At 45.5% G+C, this 21,971-nt stretch overlaps 1 protein-coding gene across 1 annotated transcript in view; it reads right to left on the bottom strand.

The window, feature by feature from the left end:
* The window catches only part of Prdm6 (PR/SET domain 6), a 102,251-nt gene extending 80,608 nt beyond the window's left edge, over positions 1-21,643 (bottom strand). The window contains exons 1-3 of the mRNA XM_005356109.2: positions 21,573-21,643; positions 20,469-21,081; positions 11,972-12,279 (exon numbers count right to left, since the gene is read on the bottom strand). Coding sequence (XP_005356166.1) covers positions 11,972-12,279; positions 20,469-21,066 — 906 coding nt within the window. The 5' untranslated portion in view covers positions 21,067-21,081; positions 21,573-21,643. The remainder of the gene's footprint in view (positions 1-11,971; positions 12,280-20,468; positions 21,082-21,572) is intronic.
* Between the last annotated feature and the right edge of the window lie 328 nt (positions 21,644-21,971).

The following is a 21,971-nucleotide window of genomic DNA, read 5'->3' as shown; positions in this document are numbered from 1 at the left end:
TGTGTGTGTGTGTGTGTGTGTGTGTGTGTGTGTGTGATGTGAAGGCCAGAGGTCAAACTCAGGTGTCAGTCTTCAGAAGCTTGGTGTCTTTTTTTTTGTTTTTGTTTTTTTCAGACAGACCTGGGGATCTCTGATTAGGCTAGTCTGGCCAGCCAGTGAGAACCTGCCCACTCCCCAAATCCTCCTGTCCACCTCCTCAGCACTGGGATTGGAGGTATGCACCACCAAATCCGGCTTTTTACATGGGTGCTGGATACTCTAACTGAGGTCCCCTACCTTGTGTGGCAAGCATTTGTGAACTGAGTTATCTCTCCAGCCCCTATTTTGGTGTTTGTAAGATAGCCTCTTGCTGTGTAGATCTGACTGGCCTAAGATTTACTATCCAGACCAGGTTGGAGTTGAATTTGTGACAATTTTCCTGCCTTTGCCTCCCAAGTCTTGGGCTGATAACTGTGTGCTAGATTATTATTCTTAGTATTGGTTTGCTAATAGTTTTTTCAAAGGTTGACCAGTTATCTGAGATTCAGAGCAGACTCCCAAGCCCCAGAACTCAGATACTGCTGCAAGTAGCTGGGCTCTGAGTCAGGCTGGACTAGTAGAGCTATTTTTAAATTACACTCTGGGGTGGGGGAGCACATGTGTGCTATGGTCCTCATATGGAGGTCAGAGCCAAACTTCCAGAAGTGGGTTCTCTCCTTCTACCAGGTATGTCCCAAGGGTAGAACTCAGATGGCCTGGTCAGGCTTGGTAGCAAGTGCTTTACATCTTGCTGGCCCATCTGAGACCTGTTTTGATCGTCTGCTTAGTTTGCCATCAGAGTAAAGACGCCAAGAACTATGAGGGCTTTGATTGATATGAGATACATATATATTAGAAAAATACTGACTTTAGTCTAATGTCTTGCTCTCTATGATGTGCCTTGGCATTGGTAATTTTTATTCAAAATTTCTAGCTGCAGATTGTCACTTGGAGTTATTGTGATTTCTATGGTCAACACTGTTGGGATCTGTACAACGTGCTGATGGGCCCGTATTTACTGACACGGAGTGGCACACATATTTGTTGATGATCTGGTGTTATTTAATATTTATTGACAAGTAAGAGTGTGCTGGGTATTGAGATGTGTTCAGAATTCAATACCAGTGTCAAGACACCCTAATAAATTGACCCTGATCTGAGGTCCATGGTCAAGTGGTCTTTGCATCTTGGGGTTTCCTTGTGATTCGTCCAGATGTCACTAAGCCATTCCCACAGTATTTCATATTCAAGCTGGCTTGTTGCTGTGAGGACACTGAGTTGCTGAAGCCATGTATGTCTAGAACCAGAGTTCTATGTGTTCACAGTATTTATATCCTCATTACCCTCCACTGGAAACATAGTTCTAAACATGAGCTCATTTTCCTTTTTGCAGGAGAGATAAAGAGGTCCGTGATGTCCTGACTTATAGACAGGTGGGAAATAGGTTCTAGTGTTCTGTTGCACAGCTGGATAGCTTAGATGATAGTACTGGATGATAGACTCCAAAACAGCTGGAAACATACTCAGCATTTTCACTGGAAGTCCATGATAAATGTTGGAGGGCACATACTGCCTTGACTTGAACATTACAAATGTATACATGCATCAAAACATCCCATGATATGCCAAAATATATGCATTAAATTTAAAAATAAAACTATGAAATCAAATAGAAAAGGCCATTTAGTAATTTAAAAAATATCTACACTGTGTGGTATATCTCTTTAGTACACAATACTTTACTTGTGAGCAAGCTTGAACATTGCATTAAAATATTATTTAAACCTGATTTTGTTGTAAGTAATTAAGTCCAAGATGCATATTGTGGTCTCGTGTATATGATCTTCTGTTTTCATAGGTAAATAATCAAATTCTTTAGAAAATTTCATTGGTGGATAGTCACTGTATATATAGTGATGGCTTCATAAAGACACTTTTATTCAAAAGTACCATACTTTGATCTTTTTTTCTTGCCCAGGCCCAAACTATTTTCTATCTATGTAGCGTGTACTAGAGGTGGAATTTACTACAAAAATACAACTGAAAGTGGGAGGAATTCTGCACTGCTGCCCAAATTTTCTCGTATCTGTACAGCACTCTAAGCTATTATTCTGATTAACACACAGGGAGAGATTAAGTAGTTTCTCTCAGGCCTAACACATAGCTATATAATTTCAGCTCTTCATATTTTAAGAAAGCATTTTAGAGCATGCTGGCACCTTTTTTTTTTTCTGATTGTTGTTAACTCTTCCAGGTACAAGAAATAGATCTCTCTCCTCCTTGAAGAAACAGTCCTGAAAAGGCATCTTGTTTTATGAAGCATGCATGCTATAGAGCATATTTAAAGATCAGAAGTGTTTCTGTGATAGCAAAGGGTCTGCTGACTGTCAACTAAATTTCTCACCAGGTACAGGGATGGGTGCGTGAGACCAGACTCAGAATCCAAACCTGCTCACTGTGAACCAAACTTAAGCATTTGCTGTAGAGCCTGGGCAAACAGTCCCACTGTGTGTTGCTATAAAAATGTTGTTTGGGGTATCAAGGACATCGTACAAACATCCTTTTCCAAAGCAGTGGCTCCGTAGAATAAACGTCTATTCTCATCGTCAGCCCTCCCTGGCAGGCCATTCTGAAAGCCATCGGTTCTGTTTGTAGCTTTATATCATTTGAATTCTTATGTGTGCATTAATTACTTCTAATGCAAAAATCCATTGATACTGTCTTAAAACTTAACAATGGACTTTCCATTCTGTAAGTCATTGGAGTGAAGCATTATATCACAAGGAGCTGAAATTCAGTGCTTCCTTTAGTAGTTTGGTTGTGGTTAGGTTGCTTTCTGTTTGTCTATCTTTTACATCACAGGTTCCAGAAGAACTATAGTCTCCCTTAAAAATCTACAGGGCGTAGGGGCTGCCTACTCTTCTGTGTTCTTTGTGAATAGACAGAGGACTTAGCGCTGTTCCTTGCAATAAATATTACTGTGCCCACATAGGCTAACAAGCTTTTGGTGCTTTACAAGATGCTGAAAACGTGCCTTGATTGCATTTACTTTGATTCCAATTAAGAAGCACTTAAGTCGTTTCTACTGCATTAGATTACACTGAGTCTTTCTAAAGACGAGACTTCATTATTGGAGGCCACTTTAATTTAAAATAATCACAGAGTGAAGAACACTGTTCATTTTAATAAAATGAGCTTAAATCCCATGACGTGATTTCACAACCGCCTACTGTAGATTATGGTTTATTAAATAATAGTACAGGGGCCCTGGGAGAATCGTTTAAAATACTGAGCGCCTCATTCACAGTTCATTTGAGACAGGGCAGGTCACATTGCTTTTTTAATACTAGACAGAAACCAGAAATGTTATTGGGGAAAATTTTATATAAATGAAAATAAGGAGATAAAGCTGAGGCCCAGCAGGGAACATGCTGCCCTCTCCCTGGTTCTAAGCAGAGAGTTTTCCAGCTGATTGAAATGAAAATGAACTTCTGACTTAGCCAGCAACGATAGCCAAATGAACGGAAAGTGCCACCAATTTCCCCAACTTCTTGAAATGCAACATTGCTTCTTTTAAAACAGAAAACTACTTTGACATAAAAATCTTACACATTCCCAATCAGGACAAAAATCAAGCTCCCCCCCCCCCAGTATGTTCAGCAGTGTCAGACATTTTTTTCAAAAGTTATTATTTCACAAGCCTCGGTTTGTTTTAATGTTTCAAACGAGAAAAATGATGATTAAAAGCAAATGTCCTAAAGTCAGTTATTTCGTACTAAGCAGAAACCACACAGCTCGCTTTCATTGGATGGAGCCCTGCAGACACATTTGGCTTGCCCATCACTGATACTTCAGGAATAAAAGCAACTTGTGGTTTGTGGTTAGTGATTAAGAACCAGTGAACTCGTGTGCGCTCTCGTATAGCAGAACCTGCTGCCTGTTGAGCAGTTCACACTTTGTAGCAGCATCTTTATTATGCCTTCCAGAACTAATTGACCTAAAACCCAGGGACTCTACGATATATCTGTTGGATAATTAGAAGTCTGAGGACCAACAAATAAAACCTGTTATTGATGTCCAGATCTGGAGTCAAACAAACACTTCACAGCTACAATTTGCAAAACTTACTCCCTTGAAACGGGCATCCTATCAAAGGTGTACTGATCAGATTCCTACGGGTGCGGTCCACGCCCTCTCCAAAGCAGAGTAAAACCTTACAGTAACGCAATGAGGCCAGAAGACTGAGGTAGGAGGACTGAGCATCCAGCTAGGCTGAACCACACGCTGTGTTGGTGTCTTCAAAATAACTAATAAACAACTCTGTAATCTTGAAAACAACCTGCCCTTCCTTTCTCAGAGCTGAGGTGAGTCTCTTCTGGAGGTAATTGAAGCTTCCTAGTGAGGCTGCCTGACCTTGAGAGCAGGAACCGCTGGGGTGGGGGCTTAGTGACCTATTTTAGTGATCAGTAACTATAGATATCAGACAATGCGCTTGCTGTCAATGATCATTGCTAAAATCTGTCTATACCACACTGGAACAATCAATGTTGTAAATGATTGCAATAATCAAGGAAATTGCCTAATTTATAAATCCTTGCATGGGGCATTTTAATGGATTCCTCCATTTTAATGCCGATGCCTTCAGAGCTCAATGAATTGTTGTCTAGGCTGTCATTACACAAAATGATAAAAACATTCCGTCTGGTAGGGAAACCGCATCTCATGGATATTCAGACCCTCAAGCCATGATCACTCATTAGTGACTTCCACCAAAGTTCCATGCTCCGGAGCTTCGTGAGGAGCAAAGGAACAGGCATGTTCATGTCTGTGCGTTTATGTAAACCATTACAGTTTTGGAATCTGGAAAGAAAAACAACAACTGACCTTGTAATGTATGAACTGTAACACAGTGGGAACATCCCCCAGCCCTGACAACCCATATCATAACAGTTTATCTCTCCTTTTCTCCTAATGCTGGCCCAGTTTTTTTTTTTTTTTTAACCACCAAGTCTCGGAGTCTGTGGGCTCCACCATCGTGCTAATCTCCCAAACTGTGAATCACACCGGCGTGGACGAAAGCAAACATACGCTGTCCCGATCCTCACTGGTCCACTAACAGGTGGATCTCCCGAGCCCACCTGGAAACCCAGGCAGCACACTGGGCCCCCTAAGCCCTCCGCGCATAGATTACTCGTCTTGGTTAATCCTTGGCCAATTGATTCCCGCCAATAGTGTACTGTCAGTGCCTTACTTACTGCTCAGTCTCACTAACCTGACATTTATGGTGCACTGATTGGCCTCTGTCAGGGCTGCCGCTTGTAAATTCACTTTGAAAAGCTTTGTGTTAACAGCCTTCAGCCAGGCTCCGGGAAGAGGACGAACAGCCAGCCGACAAGCTCGACCTCCTGCCCTTATTACAGTGAGTAAATCAGGGTTTGAGCCATTAGGCTGGAGCCTGGGGCCTACACAAAGAGGACTGACATGACAAAAGGTCACCCTCTGTCACACATGTGTAACAATTTGGATAATGGAATTCTGTAACTTATCTGAGCGAGGTGGTAAACGCTCACCGGGGGGAAAAAAAGATGCCGGTCCCTGGCTTCACCGACTTTTATGCTAAGTACTTACACCAGAGTCTATGTTTCTTGTGTAAATACACAAGGAATGTCTGAACTCATGAAATCTTGGAGCATATATGGTTCTGAAACAGAAAGAAAGCAAAAGAGAGGCAGGCTCCGATTTTATATACAGCTGCCTTCAGAACATCTGCACACCACCAATGTCTCACAGCCATCCCTGGAGAAAAGAGGACCTCCCTACTACTGCAGGAGCTGAACAAGGTGCAGGTTTTCCCACTCGATCGAACGTGTTTAACCCATAAAACTACACTACAGCTCTCTGTGACTCTAAGGTGAAGCATAGCTTTCTCACAAACACTAAAAATTGCTGTGATTTGCACGGGGGAATGAGCCGGCACCCTCCGTTAGTCTCTGGGGACCACGTTTCCATCAGACCACCTGCTGGCCTGACATATGATGGGGAAGAGATTGTGTCTTCAGCGCAACCTCTAAGATTACTACTTTGCTTCCTCCATTCTGCTACTAAGGCAGAGGAATGGAAAATAACAAATGACAGAAGAAGACAATGCCATTTTGAAGCAAGAAATACTTGTGAATCATTTTCTTCCCATGGATGGACAAAATGCTCTCAATGAAACAAAAAAAGTCAGCTTCCAGATAATAAATAAAATGAGAAACCTAGTTCTGCGCGCACAGAAGACATCAACTTTATAAGGCATTTACTCCTGCCACATACGCCGTGTCAAGTTTATGCTTAGATGAAACCTCACCCATGCAAGGATTTCCAAATAGGTTTTTAAAGTTTTGTTTTTTAAGCTAAGTCTTTTAGGGATTTGGAAAACCAAGGAGACTATGAGACCTAAGCCAAAAGGACTTAAAAGAGACCCTGTCAGAGCCAACGTGAAGCCTTACATCTTTGATTTTTAACACAATGCTGGAAACCATTCCAGAAAGCAGCAGATGGTTTTACAGTTTATGTAAAACTACAAACCTCTCTCACTCCATCAAACGGGCACCCTCTATAAACGACATCTTCAAATCAAATGAGGCAAAGGCAGGGATGCCCGCCAGCTGTTAGGGAGCCTGTCTGAAAACACAGCAAGGACATAGCAGTAGCTCACTTTTAATGAAGAAATGCCTGGAGTTTTGTGAAATTGACTTATTTATAACTACATTGATATCTGGAGTAGTATACTAAGTGATAAGTGGCTGAAATATGATTTTTACTTCACTGTAACGTGACAGTCACAAAATTTATAGAACCTGTCTTTCCCTGTCTTGTGAAAAGGCTGATATGAGCCAGAGTGTATAAAACAAAATATGGCATTTACAGTTACAATATTATCCCTGAACAATTTTAAGTGATTTTAACTTAATATAAAAGTATTGATTCAAATGATTTTTTTCACACCCAAATATATATCCATGTGTGCATGTATATATATAATAGAGTTATTAATAAAAAAAATTACACAGCACAGTCAAAAAAATAAAATCAGTCCATTTCCTTCTGGTACCAATTGCCTATGATGGTTTTGACATATAAACATTTAGCAGCATGAAATATATATTCAACACTGGTTTTCGCTAATATTTTTTGATGCAAGCTAAATGGTAATGCTAAAAATTAGACCATCTACTTTAAGCAGAACCCTTATTATGTCTAAAATATTATGGCACAGAGTCAAACCACAAAAAAGCCCATATTATGCTATCCTCCTTGATTTTCTGAAGAAAAACAGCTCATCTTTAAACAGAGTGTGAATGACAATGACACTTATTCAGGCTTATTCAAGCAAAAGGGAAGACAGGTTGTATAAAATTAAATTCCACTCCAGAACCTTGACTGTAATCCTAACAAGCCACTACGTTATCTCAATTAGCAGGGGGAAAAATTACGGTGAAAATGGGTACAACTTTATTTTGTCATTATTGTTAAAATTTCTTGTCAAGTGAGACCATGAGTTGAAAGATGTAATTCTAGCTTATCTTAGATTGTGACTTTATTTCAAACTTTGGTATTTTATTCCAGCAGAATATTAAGTATACACTGTGTGCATTCCTCCGGTCTAGTCATATTAAATTCTGATGTTAAGCAGAAAGAGGAAACCATATACAGCTAGACTAACTTCTCTCAAGGGGAAAAAAGAGCACATTAATAACCAAGATGATGTTTTCATAAATGTTGGAATCAAATGTGCCTTTTCACTTCCTCATCAGAGAACACATTAGGATAAAGTTATCTCACCCCCATCTATAAGACATAACTGTGGAGAGTCTGCTCTCTCTGAATGATTTCTGCCCAATACATCTAAATAGAACTAAAGCCTGTGTCCACATCGGGTTAGAATAAATGCTTGTAGCTATAGGGCCACTTAGTGTTTTCTGTAATGGTTTTGTTTCGAGTATCTAAACTTGTCACTTTTTAAAACACATTAAAATTCGAATCCCAAAAGTAACTGGCCAAATAGAAAAAAGTAATTTGGATTTTGTCTTTTAAATTTGGCTTTAACTTGCTAATCTCTTTCCACTGGAGATTAATAAAAAATTAATAACCTTTGATCATTGGATACAGGGAGAATTGAAGAAAAGACAAGCTCTCCTCATAAATGCCTGAAGATTCAAATCACACAGAATGGTAGCGTAAGATGGTGTCTAACTCCTTTAAATTGCTGTCTTCTGCGTCGCTGGGATTATACACAGTGAAAACGCTAACCTAAAATGTGACGGCATGCTTACAAACGAATTCTCCATGGCAATGTGCAGCAAACATTTAAAAGTTCTCCTACGAATAAAATGAAGCTTTTAATGAGTGATCTAAAAGAGTACCTAGGTGTGAATCTGTTTGCTTCTCTCCTAACCCTTCCTGTGCCCAACTGCTGAGACAGAGCCAGCCACACAGTGAACTGTAAACTGAAACAAAGATCCACCATCCACTCAGAAAGAGGAGTAGGGGAAATTAGCAATCCATTTACTGTACCGAAATAAAGATAAGCTACCCCGGTGAGATCTATCCAGAACGGAGAATTGAACTCTAGGTATGAAGACATTCCTTCAAAAAAATACTAAGAAAAAAAAGACTAAGAAGAGGAATGTTTACAGTTGATTTTTAAAATGAAGAGTCATGATTCACTTTCTTGAAATTCTGCTGTAGAATTTGTATCTTAGAAAATGTCTAAGATAATATTTATGTGAATATTTTGTGAGTCATCAAAACCGCTGTGAAGCCTTTCCTGTGAAGATCTGTGGGGTAGTCCAGTCATGGACGCTACTGGAAATAAACAATGATTCGACTTTTTCAGGATAGAAGGCAAACTTAAATTTTAAAAGGCAATTCAATATTTATACTTGCCTATTATTAAAAATGACTTGATTCAAATGTCTCATAAATCATGACACTTAAATTTTTAAATCATAATTTATTCATTTTTTTAATATTTTGTTTTGGTAAGACAGGGTCTCAAACAGCCTCTTCTGTCTTCAAACTTCCTATGTAGCTGAGGCTGACTTCGAATGCCTGATCCCTCTCCACCTCCCACAAAATGGCCTAATTTTATACAGTACTGAGGATCAAACTCAGGAAATCATACACGCGAGGCAAGCACTCTGACAACACAGCTACATTCCCAGCCATTCATATTTCATATCTTAAAAGTAATTATACTAATGAAAGTCTAGGCCCTGTTTTAAAAAGGGTCCTGTTACCACAAATGGTCACTGCCACTAAACCACCCCAGTCAGGAACAAATTTTTACCACCTCTCAGGAGATATTTTACATGGTTGAAATTTTAATATCCCTTCAGCCCCCCCCCAATGAGAGTCATTCTAATTATTATTAGAGAGGACTGATAAAATAGATTAATTATGTTCTGAACTAGGAGTGGGAGCCTACAGATAGATCATTCAAGCACAAACCTAGTGGGTCAGTTAACACCAAGAACTTAACTTTATACATCTTCCTAATACACACAAGTCACATACCCTAAACAAGAGGTGAAACTCACTTTAAATCCATGGAAGTATCAAGAAAAGAAAGCAGTCTTATTATTATGACAGAATTATTTCCCCCACCATGTACTAATCAAAAGTGTAACAAAGAAGTTTCATGGCTTTCCTCGTTAATATGTATTGCTGATGTCTGTCTGTGTAGTGGCTTCAGACCAACAGCCCAATCACTCAAAGCCTTCTAGGAAAAAAAAAAAAATCAACTATGGGAATTTTTTTTCACATTTATGGCTTTGTTCTCCAAAGTCTAAAAATAGACAAGCCTCAGAGGGCGGGATCAGTTCGGTTTCACATTTTCAGATAGAACAAATCTGTATTGTACCACAAACCACCGCTTTGCGGGTTTCCCTGGGAAGCATCGGCAGACATTTAACAATGTGATATTAGAGTCTTTAATAACACCTCTGGAGCATGAAGAGTGAGTGCATGGACAGACTTTCTAAACGTGAAGCACCAGAGGTTACAACTGAATTATGGAGAAAAAAAAGAAAAAGAAGAAAGCAAGCAACGAGGAAGGGCATCAAAGCCAGGTGTTCTCATTGTGTTCTACTTGTCCATTCTGCTAGGCAGTTTCATCCCAGACCACTGACTTCCTCCTGCCTGTTCTGGACCTTAAATTTCTGAATGTTTACTGTTGGTTTTGTTTTTTTAAGAAAAGCCTCATTTGGTGATATAAATATGTCCACCCCTGACCCCCTCGCTCAGGGACTCCATCCAGAAAGGCAAAAATGTTCAACTGCTTTCCAACAACTGTTTAGGAGTGATCAGGACACTGGAAGCCCGGATCCAGGACTCTGTGGATAAGTACAGAGCGGGCAGCCCTTGGGTTGCCCTGTCCTCACCTCAGAGGGACATTCCTCCTCCATCAAGGGAGACTTTGCAAACACAGACCTCAGTCCCCTGACCCCAGCAGTCACGTGAGGCTTCTGGACAGTAACTGTTACAACACTCTCTCCAATCCCTAACACAAAGCTGGTCAAAGGGATCTCAGTAGACATGTAAATGGATTATTAAGTTTTATGTAGTGAGTTGGGACAGTTCACCACAAAAATGATCACACTGACAAGCCACTGAGCCATGTGTAACCAGAAAGCATGCTGTTGCCGAAATAGCCCCATACTGAAGTCCGAGGGTCCTCTTGTACAATAAGGCCCCGACAATAAGACTCTGACTTCTTTACTTTTCCTTTCCTTCCTTACTATTTTGTTTGCTTGTTTTGAGACAGGGTTTCTCTGTGTAACAACCTCATCTTTCCTGGAACTTGCTGTTGTAGACCAGGCTGGTCTCGAACTCACAGAGATCCACCTGCCTCTGCCTCCTGAGTGTTGGGATTAAAGGTGTGCACCATCACCACCCAGCTAACTCTTTCTGACGACTCTGACCGGGCTGCAGATTTACAGCATCTACAATTACGGCCTTTAGTAGTCAGTCTTTCAAAACTAGTTCTCCATGAGTGGAGTAGCTAAAATCAGCCAAAGGATTATCTGATTATAGTCCTTTATCTTTCAGGAGTGGACCTCAGTGATCAAGCAGGAAGCTCTGGTCAGAATTTTTCAGATACGATATTTTTAAATCATAGTCCGGATTACCTTATAACAAAATGCTGTTTTCTCATGCTTTGATTATCTACCTCGTTGAAAGTTGTATAGTTTCACTTTGCCAGAAGGGAAACCAAATTTTTAAGTTTTGATTTACAATATAACTCATAAAGGGGTTTGGAGACTTTCAAAGTTCTAGACCATATTTTGGTCTCTCACAGTCAGCATTTACCCACCCACCCCAAAAAAAGGAGAAAAAATGTTTTAGATGACCTAGAACCGGCCCCAAATTTGCTATGTAAGTTAGGGTGACCTTGAACTTCTGACTTTCTTACCCCCACCTCCCCGAGCTAAGGTTATAGGTGTTCACCATCTTTCCTTAAGTAGCATCAAGGACCAGGTATTCCTTCTTATTAAGCAAGCAAGCAAGCAAGCACTTTTCCTTAACACTGCAAGCTTGTTTTCATCTGAGAAATTACCCGACTGTCCCCTCTCTGCTTCTGTGGCTCCAGGCACAGAAAAGAGCTGGGAACCTGGCATTCAGGTCACATAGCTCTAATTGTAACTCTACCTCCTCCGAGGCTGTTTTCTCTTTTCTTCAAGATTGACAGGCCTAGGGGCGCTAATCCTTCCCAGTTAGAACACAAGCAGATTAAGGTGGCTCCGATTTCTGCAACCCACAGACCCCTCACTGCTGGAACTTCAGAAGCCGGCCCTCCACAGAAGAGGGGAACTCAGTCCCCTAAACGTCAGTAGGGGCGGAGGATGGGGTTTGGGCTTCTGCCCAGGGCCCAGGCTTCAGGGCAAGGTGTTCAGCTAGGGCAGCTTACCTCCCAGAGGTGCTGCGTGTTCCTCACGGCGCCGGTCTGCACTTTCTCCGGGGGCAGGAGCACGCCCTGGAAGGGCCCAATCCAGGTGCCCTGCTGGATCCTCTGAGCAGCACAGATGCCATACGCCAGGCCGGGCACAGTGCTGGTGCACAGGCACACCTCCCGGGGCAGGTCCCGCAACCACTCAGGCAGTTCCGGCGGGGGTGCAGCAGCCGCAGCGCTGCTGGTGCCCACAAGCCGGCGCAGCGAGTGCAATGGCCCGTGCATGGGGCACTCCCCGTTCCGGTTGTCCGCACACATGTCGCAACCTGTGGGAGACACCAGGGAAGGAAAGAAAGGAGCGTGTTAACCCGGTCTCTTTTTTCGCGGGTGGGTGAGGGGGGTGGGAGACGATCCTCGGGCAAACTCCCTAACTGCAGCAGACAAACCACCTGTTGAGGAGACACCAGAGAAGGGCGCCAAGGCCATAGATTGTCGGAAAGGAACTCGCACCACACCCTGGGAACCTGCAACTCAAACATGCCTGCTGGGATCAACTCAGGGCTTCATTGTGGAGTTTGCATAGCCAGGTGTGCTTTCCAGGCTCCTAACGCTTGCACCTTTTGCTTCCGGTTCAAGTTGCCTGCATTTAAGCTTCTCTTCTCTAACCCTCACCGGTTCCTATGCCTTCGCCCTCCCCCAGCAAACCTCAGGGTTTGCTTATCCTTGCATCCTCCAGAAGTCTGCTTCTTGTCCAACCGGTTATCTCAGATAGTCGCCTGAGTATTTGGTTCTGCTCTTGGGCTATCAAAGCGGGAGTGACAGGTACAAACGCTGGACTCCACAGCTTCCATCTCTGTCGCCAGAGCGCAAGCCCCAGTCCCCGCCCTCTGGGAGCTGCGCTCCTAGTCTCTGTCCAGCGCCCACCCCAGGGACTCCAGTCTTCTAGGATAAGTGGGAACTAGGAGACAGTGGGGGTGTCGGTAGTGAGTGTACATGCAAGTTCTTCCCAGAGGCCAAACCAGATAAGAAATTTAAGGATCAAGGTAAAGAGTCTCTAATGCTCCGGGTAATGATTCGATGATTCAATGAGCAGCCTAGAAGGCTGAGCCCAGGTTAAATAAGATTGTCTCATTTAGTGACGCTGTTGCGGAAGCTGTTCCTAACTTACTCCAGAGAAGACAGCTCACACTCACGGGGATTCCTACCCTCCAGGCACGCCTCTCCAGAACACCCAATGTTGTTTGATTCTAACTGGGCGGAAAGGGCCAGGCGGACAGGAGAAGCTAGGCTTTCAGCGACTGTGCTGTCGGAATCTCAGAGCCTAAGGGTTATTAATGGGCCTGGCGGAGCCGCTGTGTCTACTCCGTGGTGCAGCTAGCCTGCTCAGAGGACTCCTGCTTGCGCAACTCCGCCTCCTGAGTTCAGGCTCCCTGGGGACCCTCAGGGTCCTTCCCCAGCTGAGCTCTGTGGCACTGCCCCTGGAACCTGGTGCTGCTGCACTGGTGGAGATGGTAAGAACCAGTATCAGGGTACCTGAGTTGCCCTTGGGGATTCTTGGCACCTGCCCCCTGCCTCCATGGCAGCTAGCCTTCACAGATACTCCGAATGTGCCATGTCTGCACTGAAACTGCAGAACCATCCCAGATATTTGTGACAACGCAAATCAGTCGAGAATTTTTCCACATGGAAGCTTCCTCCACAACCCAGAATGGAGCGAGAACCCTTGTCATGCTGATTGCTTGATAAGAATGGTTGACTACATGAACATCCCATATCTCACTGGAGGTGGTTCCAATCAACTGTGTCCTGCCACTGTAGGAATGAGGAGATCTGCTGGTTGTGACTTCTTAGCAGCTATCCCCGAGCTTTCTATGAGAAGCAACATCCTGTTTCTGCAGGTATGCCTTCCTTAACTCAAAGATACCCACCCTCTGCCAACAACACAGGCTAATGTGAGAACTCTTCAGAACTTTGACCCTAAGGCCTAGATGAGAGGGTATTGACACTCATTCATACGTCAACAATTCAGGAACAAATATGCCATTCAGCCTCTCAGAATGTTACTTGTGGACAACAAACAAAATCAAGATATTGTAGAAACAAAACGACAGCAACTCTTATCCCTGAAGGCCTTCTGTATGTCTTGCATTTGCCTTGCAGCAAACTGCTACTCTATGTAGCCCAATTCCCATTTTGCAGAGGAAGCAAAAGACATTTCGGGGAGCATTGGAACGGGACCAAGAGCCAAGAAACTGGAAAGAGACAATGCAAAGATTCCCATCTCAGTCTGCCTGAGCCCGGAAGGCTTCAAAAGCAGAGATTCAGAAAGACTAATGAAAGCCAGGAGAATTTTATACAGCAACTCATGACTCAATCAATAGAACTGAAAGAGTTTACTGATGTAACCATTTGGGGGCCTCGAGAAGAACTCCAGCATGACTGAGTTATAGAGTTATAGGGAAGGCTCTCTCTTGGACTTGAGGAAGCTAAGTATAACAATAGGGAAATACATAGCCACTATCCATAATTTTTAATGTGTCTGACATTGCAGACGCATTAAAATGACCTTTCACCACCTGAACAAAAAAAAATAGTTTTTTTTAAAAATGACAATAAAAAAGGCAATGTGCCCATGAAAATAAATATAAATCACCTCAGGGAATGCTTAACTGATGATTCCTTTCTGGTTCATTCAAGTAAGTAAAGAGTGAGAAGAAAAAAAAAACACATATTATGCACAACCTAAGAGCCCGTGCCAAAAATCCTATCAGCTTCCCAGTTCTATCTGTGCAGCGTCACATCGCCCACGTGGATAAAACAGATTAGAAGCAATTAACTGCAGCCACTGCCCCGCAGAAAAGAAGTGCACGTCAATAATATTTGGAGTGAATGACAGCTAACGCTTGTCTAACTCCCGCTTCCATGGTTGGGTCTTGTTTTTCTCTACAGCATACTTCCAAAGTATCACTTTGTGAAGTTCTGAAGAACTGAGCCCCCCCCCAAATCTAGAAGACTAAATCCTAAATTCACGGAAAAGTAGCCAAGCCCAGCCCATGCTAATTAGTTCACTTAATATGAGCCTTAATGAAAAAAATGTAAAAATATTCCTCCCAGAAGAGTTAACCAATCGCCGTCAAAATAAAGTTATGTAAAATCTCCAACATTTCTACCTCACAAAAATCCCTCGGACTGAGGACATTTCTTTCTAACCTGTCTCAGAGTCCCAGGGGAGCCTGGGGAAGTTTTGAACAAGAAACTTTTTTCTCGGGATTGACAAATAGTCACAAGTTGGCAAACAGTGCTTTCTAGCCGGTGAGCCACAGACACCCACATAGAAAGGTTTGAAGGAGAAGCCAGCTAGATCTTCAGACTGCTCCCCACACCGCATTCCAGCCTTTAACACGAGGGGTTTCAGCACAAGTTTACAGTTATTATTCACGAGATGATGTGAATGTCACTTTAGGGTACAGAATTATGGCGATCTAGGTCTCTCTTGAGCACATCTGCCCAGGGTCCATGAGGAAGGCTGTGGGCTACCAGCTTGCTAAAGCAGGCCTTCTGGGTGGAGAGAGATCCTTCACTCCCATTCCACCTCCTTCCTACTGTGGGAATGCTTTCAAGTGCACGCACTATTTTCACCCTATTTAAATGAACCCTATACTGTTTTGCAAAGGAGCAAAACAGGCCACGCGACAATTTCCTAACATTTCTCTTTTCATTCTGGGAAAGGTGAAACATAAAGCCCTGCAGGGTTTTTGCTGTCTGCTGAAGAACTGAAAAGCAAGTGTGGGTGTCGGTAGGACTCTGTCTACCAAACTTTGCTTGGGATCGCCTCCTCTTTTGCTGTGCCCAGTTCCTCCTACTCTCACATCCTTCTGTTAAGGAAACCGCAGAGTAACTTGGGAGCCCGCTGAGCCCTTGTCGCTTTGGCTGTAAATCCTTCTGGGCAGCGGCAGTCGGGGTCGCAGACCTCGGTCCCGTAGGCCAAGCCCTGAGGGGCCGGGACGCATTGATCGGTCCCGGGAGTGCCACCTTCTGGCAACCGGAGTTCAAAGCCCCCAGGGGAAGACAAAGTGGGTTGAGGGTCCTAGGGTAGCCCAGGCATGCCGGCCAGGAGCCTCACTCTTGAGTTACTCTCCAGGGCTCCATCACGTCCTGCCTTTCCTTGTGCAGGACCTGTGTGGACAAAGAGTGATACCCTGCAGACTGTATGCCTTTGCCTGCGAAGGATTCGGTTTAAAGGTCTCCCTCAGCTTTTAGGCACGAAGGACTGCCTATGTATTCTGAGGACCCAGCCGCAATGGACACCCACCAGGCCCGTCTACCCAGAATAGGGAATCGCCTAGCCTCAACCATCCTCACCAACTCCAAAGTAAGTCTAGGCCGACCGAAACCTGGCAGCCGCCAGGAAAAAGGACCTTTTGTGATGGCCCAGCTCACAGGGATGCGCTGGGGATTCTGGCCGCCAGCAACACGCGGAAATGCAGGGCTTTCTCAGCCTAGCCTGCTGACTTGGCCCAGGGACCAATGAAAGAGACAAAGAGGGAGGAAAAGAGGGAGAGGGAGGGAGAATATGTGGATTTTTATTTGTCTCCTGGTGACTGTATTAATAAATTAAATGAGAACGCCAGGGTGTGAGGGCGAGAGAATATTGCACAGAGATAAACCTGGCCGCCCTCTGCCCCTGCGAGGCCGCCATATACAAGGCAGAGATGATGAATAGGGGCAGAGAGAGGAGATCGAAGCAGGTCTGGGCTGGCTCCACTCTCTCCTACAAAACTATAGGGCAATTAATTGTGGCTTGTCCCCTCATCCTTCATCTCCTGGTGGCACATATCGATGGAGATTACTGCTGATGGACCATTTTATCACCTTAAATAAACAGTCACCACCTCGTCTAACCTCTATCTAATATATGGTTCTATGTTCAGTTTCAGGGCTCTGGATAAAGAATGATGTAAAATAGCTAAATCATGTGTGTTATGAGGTGGGGCTGGGAAGGCACACAACACGTGAGAAAAAAGAAAAATAGAACAATATAAAAAGGCCTCACACCAACGCTGAAGTCCCTCCCCCAGGGGACCAGGACTGAAATCTATAATAAATCGCTTGCTGGTCATTAACAGCCAGATTCTCTGGATGGGAGTGGAGCAGAGGGTGTGTCTCCTTGGCACTACAATCCCCCCCCCACTAGCAGGTTCTCAAGAAGCACCCCCAACAAAGAAGTGAGGGGAGAGTCAGATAAAGTCGGAACTCAGGACACTCCCCAGTTTCCCACATCCTCCAGCACTAACTCCCTGCAACCCCACCGAAGCCAATCCTTCGCTATTCCCAGTCCCTTCCCTCACACCTTTGAGAGTGTCACTGCCTGCAGGGAAGTCTGCAACCCTGCTTCCACAGCCCACCGTTCCCCAAATGGTTCCCTGCGTAGCAATGCTTTTCTAAATCAGAAGGGTCAGAGAGCACCCCCCATACTGCTAAGGTGTAGGTTGACCCAACTCTATGCCTAGACATCAGAACAGGTTCATTTCCAGCCGCAATCTCGGTATGACACCAGCTATCTTTCACAAGATTAAGAAACACTAACTTCACATCTGGCAAACCCAGTAACTACATCCCACCATCCTCCAGGAGGACTGACTAGGTCTCAGGAAAAAACGCGTCAGCTACCCAGAACTTGAGAAGAGGCCACTGGGAAAGAGCCCCAGGGACCGGGCAACCTAGCAGCAAAGAAGGGCTCTGTGTGTTGCCTGACACAGCACTTGACTTTTAAGGGAACAGGAGAGCAGCAGCAGAGCCTAGAGAGCTTGGGTGGACCGCGGACCTCAATCACATGCAGGCAGTTCAATAATAGGAACCTACTGAAGGACCTCACTTGGGCTAATTTGCGTTCAGCGTGTTTGAAAATCTGCTAGGAAAGAACTACAAGCGTATTCGCTGTGGCCTCTGCAATCCACGCCAACCGAGTCTCGAGGTGTGGCTGAGCAATGGTGGCCTGCCTTACTAATCACCGCAGAAGGAAGGGGAGAAATGAGGAGGAGCTTTTTTGCCTAGTAAGAAATGAGAGAACTCACTTGATACGCTTTTAATGCAAAGTCACAACATGATGCTCTGCTGAATGATCACTTCATGAAAAATTATAGAGAGAAATACTCGTAAGGAAATTAAAATTACTTCCTTCAGTCCCCTTCCTCCCCCCACCCCCGCACGTCTCCTCTCCTCACCCCTCCCCATGCAGAACAGAAATGAGGGGAAGCTTTTGTTTTCTGTCTTTCAAGGGGCCAAAACGCCAACTCCACAAGCACCTGGGAAAGTTTTAAGTCTTTGCATTTGGGGTTTGTTTGAAATGACTCGTTAGATTAAACCCAGTCACTGCTCGTCTTTAAAACACACCATACAATGCATGACTTTAAGAGTCCCAAGTTTACTTGCCCAGGACCAGAGGCCGTTTCCCATTACCCAGAGCTAGTTCCCTTTCTACTTTCCTCCCAACTGTACCTTGAATTAGCAAGCGAGTGAAGTGTAACAATCTAACTTCCTCTGTCCTCTCTCCTGCACTTTGAACATTGAATCAAACCATTTGACTCAAAAGAGTATACCAGACGATGAACAAAATAGCAGTAAATAAAACCACAGATCATTCTCTCTAACAGGGGGTGGGGGAAGCTATCTAGATCACAAACTGGTTCATACCCATATGTCAATTAGTAATCTGTCCTAATTCTTTCTCTGATTGGTGGATGTTTTCTCTAGTGAAAATACCTTAAGTCTCACTGCTACATTGTAAAAATCACACACAACACAACGCCAGACTTAGTATCCTTTCCAACCCAGATTTCTTACAGAGAAGTAACTGCACGTTTGATAAGGTGTTCCCAATCTGCAATGATTATATTTTGCTTAGCAGTAAGAACTACTGCCAAGTTTTCTATTTCACACTTTAAAAAGAACGGGTTGTAAGACAACATCTGGAAGGAATTCACGAGGAAACACACATCTTTGAACTCGATTAAGACAATGCAATTTTATAAAATGGTCTGAAATCCCAAAATATGCTAGTCTTTTTGTTAAATGCACCCCCAAAATTGGAATTTCAGCTCTGAAAGCAATATTTTACCCTTAGACACTAAAAAGGAAATGGTAAGCACAACTGCTTTTTTGGTTAGCAATTGCTATCTCCATGACAATAAGTATTTCAAGAAGAGTGATAAGCCTCGATTATGAGGCTAATGCCCACAGTTTTCTTTCTTTCTTTGTTGTTGTTTACCAAAGCAACAGCTTAGAAAACTTTAAATTACTATTCTAATTATATCGTTTCGTTTTGGTGAGAAATCAAGAACTTTTTTGCTGTGACAGGCATTCTGCAGGGAGCAACTTATTAAAATAGAAGTAAATATTTGGTATCTACTTTTCTTATACAGAAACCAAATGAAGAATGGATTGAAGAAAACCGATGGACGAATGCTACTCTCAATGTAACTCTCACCCAGTTGCGTTAAGTTTTTAGAAAGTCTAATTAATGCATATGTCAAAAACCTTAGGCGTTAACATATCATAATTTTTGAAAATACCGAGTAGAGATGCGCATCAAAACACATTCTTGATCCTTCACTGAGGATTTTGTTTCAAAATATCAGACTATAACTGTGCTTAGGAAGCGTTTGGAATTATGAATACAGAAAGTTTTGGGAAGTTCAGATAGGTAGCTAATCATTTCACCGCTTACTTAAGGAAGAGGTATGTTCCTCTATGAAATTGCCATCACTGTTAACTTTAAAAAAAAACTGTTTTTGTTAAAAACGAATAAAGCAACATTGGTTGCAAACATCCGCAGGATCAAGGATTGCTGGGAAATGCGGGGTCCGCAACGAAAGACACTGTCCTGACACTGGAAATTTTCTTCTCATTTTGTGGGCTCACCCTTTTTTCTTTAGCGCTTAAATAATTGGTAGCCCTACTTTTAATACCTACCTGTAGGAAGAAACTGACCTATTGTTTCAAAAAAGAAAAAGAAAGAAAAAAAAAGACCTCGATAATCACGGGGCCCAAAATGAGCTGCCACCGTTAACTCCAAAGGTGGAATAAAGACTGAGAAGCAAACCTCAGTGTCCATGCTTCCTTAGAAACACCGAGAGTCCCTCCCTCGCTCCGATCAGGATAGGCTGGGTCCACCTTTGCAATCTGGACCGCCAGCTGCCTGTACCCTCCTGGCCCTGAACACTGGGCTTCTGGAGGGCGGAGGGCCACTGGGGTGGCAAAACCTTGTGACACTGAAGCGGGGGTCCAAAGAGAGCGGAGGGGCAGAAGCCCAAGGTGACTCCGGGCACCCGTCTCTTCTCAGACTCCAGAAAAGTTTTGCCACAGTGATGTGGGTAGCGCGGGTCAGCGCCCTGGACCAAGATTCCCCCACCCTTCACCCGTGTCATTCTCCTGGGACCCTACCGGCCTCCTCCACCATTGCCGGCTGTCGCCCTCGCCGGGGCAGAGCGGGCGAGCTAGGGCTGCGGCTACGTACGGTTGTTGGGGTCGCTGGTGTGCTGGTTGAGCGGGATGATTTCCATGCGCTGCTGGCCGTACAGGTAATAGTCCAGCTCCTCGGCGCTGCAGCGGAAACGCGGGACGCCACGGCCATCCCCCGCGCTGCTGCCGCCGCCACTGCACTTAGCCGGCCCGGGGCCCGTGGAGGCGCCCAGACACAGGTCCTTTGGGGGCAGCGGCTCCGCGGCCACCGCTGCAGCAGCTAGAGGTGCGAACACCGGCATCTGGGCCACCGGCAGGGCCGAGAGACCCGCCAGCGCGGCGGCGGCAGCGGCGGCGGCGGCGCAGGAGGAGGCAGAAGAGGCGGAGGTGGAGGAGGGAGCCGGGGTGGACGAGACGGACGAGAGCGAGGCGGGCCGTGGCCGCAGGCCGTCCGGAGGAGGCTCGGCGCGCTCGGGAGGCGGCGGAGGCGCTGGCGGCTGCAGGGGTTGGGGTGCGCCAAGGGGAAGCGTGGTTCCGCTGCCTTTAAGCGGGCCGCCGCCACCTCCGTGTGGGAAGAGTTGCTGCCAGTGCTGCAGGTAGGTTGGGTCCACTTTGAGGAAGGCCGAGCCACCGGGGTCCCCTGGCTTCAGCATGTCCGACGCTTCGAGCTGGGGGAGCAGAGGAGAGCAGGGAGGAGCGCAGCGTGAGCGAGACCCTGGCCTGGACTAGAGGGGCGTGCGGGAGGACCGCGGGGACCTGGGTGGAGCACTAGAGCCCCACTCGGCTCCGGCAGCACCGCTCGCGGCCGCGGCCCCCGCTTCCCAACTCTACCCGGGCGCAAAGTTTACTCGGAAGCCGCGGTGCGGCGCAGAGGTAGCTGTGTGCACCGCGCGCCGCCTCGCAGCCTGCGATCCCAGCTCCTACCCTGCTAAACTGGGACCCCAAGACCCGGCGCTTTCCGGCACAAATCTAGGACGTCGCCCCCGACTTCAGCCAGCGCCCTGGAGCCAACCCCAGGCGAAGTGGCGCAGCGCCGGAGCCGTGCTGGCCCCAGGCGCCGGGAGGCGGGACAGTCTCGCCCCCCGCCCCCTGCCCCAGACCTCCAACCTCTCGGTGCGAGAGCCCCACCACTCAGTGTCCTAGTCCTGCCCCGCCGTACCTGGGAACGGAGAACAGCGGCCGGTGCTAGCTTCCCCGCGTTCCGGAGGCCGGAGAGTGGGAGCCCCGGGCGAGCTACATGACCCCAAGGCGGAGGAGGTGGAGAGCCTTAGAGACCCGCAGCCTGGAACCCTCCCGGGATGCCAGCAAAAGACGTCAAAGCCCGCCGAGGCCCGCGGAGGGCGCAAGAGCAGCTCCGCTGAGCGCCCGAGCGCTGGAGGACGCCGGACCGAGCCGCCTCTGGCAGCAGCGCTCGGCAGCTTCGGAGCTTCGGCTCTGCTCTGGCAGCACCCGGGCTGGACACGTGGGTTTTACGACAGCACCAAATACATGTGTGTGCGTTCGTGTGAGTGCGTGTGTGCGTGTGTGCGTGTGTGTGTGTGTGTGTGTGTGTGTGTGT

Source organism: Microtus ochrogaster, chromosome 18 (genome assembly GCF_000317375.1).
Source record: "Microtus ochrogaster isolate Prairie Vole_2 chromosome 18, MicOch1.0, whole genome shotgun sequence".
NCBI classification, from domain to species: domain Eukaryota; kingdom Metazoa; phylum Chordata; class Mammalia; order Rodentia; family Cricetidae; genus Microtus; species Microtus ochrogaster.
This window is presented reverse-complemented; position numbering and strand designations above follow the sequence as displayed.